At 61.8% G+C, this 7,291-nt stretch overlaps 1 protein-coding gene across 1 annotated transcript; it reads left to right on the top strand.

Moving 5' to 3' along the window:
* Positions 1–4,872: 4,872 nt before the first annotated feature.
* LOC140695415 (uncharacterized) lies at positions 4,873–7,291 on the top strand. Its single transcript, XM_072958112.1, has 3 exons — positions 4,873–4,879; positions 4,995–6,166; positions 6,851–7,291. The coding sequence occupies exons 1-3, from the start codon at positions 4,873–4,875 to the stop codon at positions 7,022–7,024; spliced, it is 1,353 nt and encodes a 450-aa protein (XP_072814213.1). The 3' UTR covers positions 7,025–7,291.

Raw genomic sequence — 7,291 nt, 5'->3', positions numbered from 1 at the left:
AAGTCCTGCACACTCCTAGGCCTGCACACTCGTGTACCTCCTCCCTCCTGTGCCTGCACACTCCTGGCCATGTACACTCATGGGCCTGCCCTCTGCATGGCGTGCACGGTCCTAGGACTCCCCATTCCTGCGCCTAGACACCCTAGGGCCTGCCCTCTCCTGGGCCTGCACACTCTGGGGCCTGCCCTCACCTGGTTCTGCACACTACTGGGACTGTACACCCCTGGACCTGTACACTGCTGTGCCTTCCCTGGTCTGAGTCTTCCCTGGCCTGGGCCTGAAAACTACTGGGCCTGAAAACTGCTGGAACTGCACACTCATTGGCCTGTAAACTCCAGGACCTGCACAACCTTGGGCTTGAACACACCTGGGCCTGTATACTCCTGGGCCTGCACACTCCTGTCTCTGCCCACTGTGGTGTTAGCACACGCCTGGGCCTGCAAGAACGTGGGCCTGTACACTCCTGGGCCTGCACACACCTGACTTTGCACACTCCGGGGTCTGCACACTCCTCGGTCTGTATACTCCTGGGTTGTACACTCCTGGGCCTGACCTGGCCTGGGCCTGCACGCTCCTGGGCCTGCACACTCCTCTGTCTGCACACTTCTGGGCATGCACAACCCTAGACCCTACACTCCTGGGCCTGCGCATCCCAGAGCCTGAACACACCTGGGCCTCTATACTCCTGGGCCACTACTCTCATGTGCCTGCTCCGCCCCGTGTCTACACACTCCTGGCACTGCACAGTCCTGGACCTGCACACTCCTGGGCCTGCCCTGGCCTGGGCCTGAACACTAATGGGCCTACACACACCTAGGAATGCACCCTCCTGGGCCTGCACACTCCTCTGTCTGCACACTCGTGGGCCTTCCCTGGTCTGGGCCTTCCCTGGCCTGGGCCTGCAAACTACTGGGCCTGCAAACTCCTGGAACTGCACACTCATTGGCCTGCACACTCCAGGACCTGCACAATCTTGGGCTTGAACACACCTAGGCCTGTATACTCCTGGACCTGCACACTCCTGTCTCTGCACACTCTGGAGTTTGCACACGCCTGGGCCTGCACGAACCTGGGCCTGTACACACCTGGGCCTGCACACTCCTTTATCTGCTCACTCCTGAGACTGCATACACCTGGGCCTGCACATTCCTGTATCTGCTCACTCCTGAGACTGCATACTCCTGGGCCTGCAAACTCCTGGGCATGTACAATCCTGGGCCTGCACACTCCTGGACCTGTACACTCCTGGGCCTGCCCTGGCCTGGGCCTGCACACTAATGGGGCTGCACACACCTAGGAATGCACCCTCCTGGGCCTACACACTCCTCTGTGTGCACACTCCTGAGCCTGCACACCCTTGGGCCTGCACACTCCTCTGTCTGCACATTCCTCGGCCTACACACTCCTAGGCCTGCACACTCCAGGGCCTGCTGACTCCTGTGTCTGCACACTCTTGGGCCTGCACACTCCTGGACCTGTACAATCCTGGGCCTTCCCTGGTCTGGGTCTTCCCTGGCCTGGGCCTGCACACTACTGGGCCCGCACACTTCTGCAACTTCACACTCATCGGCCTGCACAGTCCACGACCTGCACAATATTGGGCCTGAACACAACTAGGCCTGTATCCTCCTGGATCTGCACACTCCTGGGCCTGCACACTCCTCTGTCTGCACACTCCTGGGCCTTCACACACCTGGGCCCGCACACTCCTGGGCCTGCGCATCCCAGAGCCTGCACACACCTGGGCCTCTACACTCCTGGGCCAGTACAGTCGTGTGCCTGTTCCGCCCCGTGTCTGCACACTCTTGGGACCGCACAGTCCTGGCTATGCACACTCCTTGGCCTGCAGACTCCTAGGCCTGTTCGACTTCTGTCTGCACACCTCTGGGCCTGCACACTACAGGGCCTGCACATACCTGGGCCTGCACGAACCTGGGCCTCTTCACTGCAGGTCCTGCCCTCTCCTAGGCCTGCACACTCCTGGAACTGCACACTCATGGGCCTGCCGTCTCCTGGGCCTGCACACCCCTGTCTCTGCACACTCCGGGGACTGCACACTCCTCGCTCTGTATACTCCTGGGCGTTTACACTCCTGGGCCTGCCGTGGCCTGGGCCTGCACGCTCCTGGGCCTGCACTCTCCTCTGTCTGCACACTCCTGGGCCTTCACACCCCTGGACCTGCACACTCCTGGGCCTGCGCATCCCAGAGCCTGCACACACTTTAGCCTCTACACTCCTGGGCCAGTACATTCGTGTGACTGCTCCGCCCCGTGTCTGCACACTCCTGGGACTGCACAGTCCTGGCTATGCACACTTCTTGGCCTGCAGACTCCTGGAGTTGTTCGACTTGTGTCTGCACACCTCTGGGCCTGCACACTCCAGGACCTGCAAATCCTGGGCCTGCACACAACTGGGCCTGCACACTACTGGGACTCCACACTCTCTGTCTGCACTCTCCTGGGCCTGCACACACCTGGGCCAGCACACTCCAGGGCCTGCTGACTCCTGTGTCTGCACACTCTTGGGCCTGCCTTCTCCTGGGCCCGCACAATCCCTCGTCTGCACACTCCTGGGCCGCACGCTCCTGGGCTTTTCCTCGCCTGGGCCTGCCCCCAGTTCGGCCCGCCCTCTCCTGGACCTGCACACTCTTGGGCCTGCACACTCCTCGGCCTGCCCTCTCCTGGGCCTGCACTCTCCTTGGCCTGCACACTCCTGGGCTTGCACACTCCTGGACCTGCACACTACTGGGCCTGCTGAATCCTGTGTCTGCCCACTCCTGCGTCTGCACACTCGTGTGCCTCCTCCCTCCTGTGCCTGAACACTCCTAGGCATGCACACACCTGGGCCTGCCCTCTCTTGGCCCTGCACTCTCCTTGGCCTGCACACTCCTGGCCTGTTCCCTCCTGCGCCTGAACACCCTTAGGCCTCCCCTACCTGGTTCTGCACACTCCTGGGTTGCACACTCCTGGGCCTGCTCCCACCTATGCCTGCACACTCCTAGGCCTGTTGCCACGTGTGCCGGCACACTCCTGGGACTGCACACTCCTGGGCCTGCCATGGCCTGGGCCTGCACCCTCCACTCTCTGCACACTCCTGGGACTGCTCAGGCCTGAGCCTGTACACTCCTGGGCCTGCACACTTCTGTCTCTGCACACTCTGGTGTCTGCACACTCCTGGACATGCACACTCCTGGGCCTGTACACTCCTAGGCCTGCCCTGGCCTGGGCCTGCACCCTACTGAGCCTGCACACTCCTCTGTATGCACACTCCTGGGCCTGCACACTACTGGGCCTGCACACTCCTGGGCCTCCTCCCACCTATGCCTGCACACTCCTAGGCCTGTTCCCACCTGTGCCAGCAATCTCCTGGGCCTACACACTCCTGCACCTGCACAGTCCTGTGTCTGCACAACCCTGGGCAAGCACACTCTGGGCCTGCACACCCCTGGCCATGCCCTATCCCGGGCCAGCCCCCACTTCGCCCGACCCTCTCATGGACCTGCACACTCCAGGGTCTGCTCACATCTGTCCCTGCACACTCCTGGGCCGGCCCTCTCCAGTGTCTCCACACTCCTGGGCCCGCACACTCCTGGGCCTGCATACTCCTGGACCTGCCCTGTCCCTGGCACCAGCCTCCTTCACCCCAACGGTGCCACTCACACGGCTGTGGCGTCTAGCCAGGAGCCCCCAACCGAAACCCCTCCCGAGGGACCCCCTTGCCGGTCCCCAGGGAAGCAGCGGGGCTCCTCTTACCTGCGAGGCGGAGACGTAGTCCAGCTGCAGCCTGACGTCCAGCTGCCGGGCGTGCAGGGCCAGCGTGCATGAGGACAGCAGGATGGCCGTGATCGGCTGGAAGCTGCCCCCGGAGCCACTACCGCCCCTTGGGGAAGAGGAGGAGGAAAATCCACGTCAGTGCCAAGAACACAGGACCCGTCCACAGAGGGCCCCTCAGGTGTGACAACCCCAGAGGCGCCCGCAGCCGACCTGGGCTGAGAGCCACTTCTCTCGCGGAAGCTCAAGGACCTATGCTGAGCCTCCCTCTCCCTCCCTAAAGAGGGAAAACCCAGAGGTTTTCTAACTTTGCACTCACTGTCCATGTATCAGCCATGTCTAGTTTACCTCCCCAGCACGGCAGACCCCCTCCCTGCCTTCCCCACCCCCTGCAGGCGGCTCTCGGGGGCTGGGGGGGGCGCCCTTCCTCCCTGAGGCCAGCCCTGCTGGGGCAGCAGGTGTAATAGAAAAGACCAGATCTGACTGCCTATTAGATCTGTTCTTTTTCCTTTAACCCTCTGCTGTTTTCCAGGCTGTCTTACCAGCTCTGCACCTTTTGGAAATCAATGTTGCCTTCAGCCTGAAATTGACAGAAGAGCCTGTTCTCAAGGCTCTCAGCCTTCAGGATAAAACCTCTTTTGCTCTCCCATACACACAAGCAGCTGCAGAACAGAAAGTAACATTTGTTTTGTTAGAGGTTTTACAGGGGCCCCATGAGCTGAACCACAACTGCAAAAACAAAGAATTCCTGCACCAAGGACTTTGCACCAACCACCCACAAGCCCTCTCCTTTTTAGCGTAAAAGGAGCCTGAATTCTCACTCGGAGAAGGTGGCTCTCCAGGACATTAGCCTGCCATCTTCTCGGTCAGCTGGCTTTCCAAATCAACTCACTATTCTTTACCCCGACACCGCGTCTCCCGATTTCTTGGCCTGTCGTGCGACTTGCGGAATGAGTGTGGACTTGGAAACACAGGGAAGGAAAGCCAAGTCAGGACTCTCACCCTCTGCCTCTGCTCAGAATACCACCAACGGGTTGCTGGGACAGTGGACGGAAAACTGAGGCTGCAACACGACCATGAGCACTGGGCCTGGGTGGGAGAGATGGCGGGTGCTGTCCGAAGCGCACCCGGCCTCCTTCCGAGTCACATCACACCCACGTCCCCAGACCCAGGGAGGCCTGGAGCCCCACACAGCAGAGCGCCTCCAAACCTGCAGATGCCCAGTGACCGGTCCACTGTGCACCCTCTGGCGCCCTCCTCCCCGCTCCTCCTCCTTCTGCCCCGCTGGCTCAGCCCTGGTCCCACCACATCCTCACCCAGGGCCAGCACTGCTGCAGGAACACCCTCGGCAGGCCGCCCAGCCTCACGCCCTCAGGTCCGCACACCTGGTTGGTGCAGCTCTGCCCCTTTCCAGCCCTCACCACCGACTCTCCAACCGCCTGCTCTCCCGCCCTCCGCCCCCAGTCCTACAGAGCGCCTCCTCTGGTCACGGCATCCTGCCCTCCAGGGTCGACAGGGCCTGCACAATCCTGGGCCTGCACACAACTGGGCCTGCACACTCCTGGACCTGCGCACTCCTGGACCTACGCACACCTGGGCCTGCAGGAACCTGGGCCTGTACACTCCCGGGCCCGTTCCGTATTGTATCTGCACACTTCTGGGCCTGCACGCTCCTGGACCTGCGCACACCTGGGCCTGCACGAACTTTGGCCTGTACACTCCTGTATCTGCTCACTCTTGTGACTGCATACTCCTGGGCCTGTACAACCCTGGGCCTTCTCTCTCCTGGGCCTGCCCCAGTTCGGCCGGCACTCTCCTGGAGCTGCACACTCCTGGGCCTGACCTATCGTACGCCTGCACAGTCCTGGATCTGCACACTTCTGGACCTGCTCCCTCCTGTGCCATCACCCTTCTGGGACTGCACACTTGTGCGCCTGCACACCCCTGTGCCTGACACACCTGGGCCTGCACGCTCCTCGGCCTGCACACTCCTCTTGTCTGCACACTCCTGGGCCTCACCTATCCTACGCCTGCACAGTCCTGGATCTGCACACTTCTGGGCCTGCTCCCTCCTGTGCCATCACACTTCTGGGACTGCACACTTGTGCGCCTGCACACTCCTGTGCCTGACACACCTGGGCCTGTACGCTCCTGGGCCTGTACACTCCTGGGCCAGCCCTGGCCTGGGCCTGAATACTAATGGGCCTGCACACTCCTGGGACTGTACCCTCCTGGGCCAGCACACTCCTCTGTCTGCACACTCCTGGGCCTGCACAACCCAGAGCCTGCACACACCTGGGCTGAACACTCCTGTGCCAGTACACTCGTGTGCCTGCTCCCTCCCGTGTCTGCACATTCCTGGGCCTGTACAGTCCTGGGTCTGCACACTCTTTGGCCTGCACACTCCTTGGCCTGTTCCGTATTGTGTCTGCACACTACTGGGTCGGCACACCCTAGAGCCTGCACACTCCTGGGCATGCCCTCTCCTGGGCCTGCACTCTCTTCGGCCTGAACACTCCTAAGCTTGCACACTCCTGGACTTGTACACTCCTGGGCCTGCCCTGGCCTGGGCCTGCACACTAATAGGCCTGACACTCCTGGGAATGCACACTCCTGGGCCTGCACACTCCTCTGTCTGCACACTCCTGGGCCTGCCCCATTTGGCCCTGCCCTCTCCTGTGACGGCCCTCACCTGTCCTGCACACACCTGGGCCTGAACACTACAGGCCCTGCACACATCTGGCCCTCTACCCTCCAGGGCCTGCCTTCTACTGGGACCGAACAATCCCTCGTCTGCACACTCCTGGGCCTGCACGCTCCTGGGCCTTTCCGTGCCTGGGCCTGCCCCCAATTCGGCTGGCCCTCTCCTGGACCTGCACACTCTTCGGCCTGCACACTCCTGGGACTGCACTCTCCTTGGCCTGCACACTCTTGGGCCTTCTCCCTCCTGTGCCTGCACACTCATAGGCCTGTTCCAACCTGTGCCGGCACACCTCTGGGTCTGCACACTACTGTGATGCATACTCCTGGGCCTGCACACTCCTGGACTTGTACACTCCTGGGCCTGCACACTAATGGGCCTGCACACTCCTGGAAATGTACCATCCTGGGCCTGCACACTCCTCTGTCTGCACACTCCTAGGCCTGCACACTCCTGGGCCTGCACATCCCAGAGCCTGCACACACCTGGGCCTCTACACTCCTGGGCCAGTACACTCGAGTACCTGCTCTACCCCGTGTTTGCACACCCCTGAGACTGCACAGTCCCAGGTCTGCACACTCTTTGGCCTGCACACTCCTAGGCCTGTTCCGTCTTGTGTCTGCAGACCTCTGGGGCTGCACACTCCAGGGCCTACACACACCTGGGCCTGCACGAATCTGGGCCTGTTCACTCCTGGGCCTGCACACTCCTGTCTCTGCACACTCCTGGCCTTGGATACTCCTGGGACAGTACACTCCTGGGACTGACCTGCCCTGGGCCTGCACTCTCCTGGCCCTGGACAAGCTTCTGTCTGCACACA

The sequence above is a fragment of the Vicugna pacos genome, unplaced genomic scaffold, assembly GCF_048564905.1.
Source record: "Vicugna pacos unplaced genomic scaffold, VicPac4 scaffold_203, whole genome shotgun sequence".
Classification (NCBI taxonomy): domain Eukaryota; kingdom Metazoa; phylum Chordata; class Mammalia; order Artiodactyla; family Camelidae; genus Vicugna; species Vicugna pacos.
This window is presented reverse-complemented; position numbering and strand designations above follow the sequence as displayed.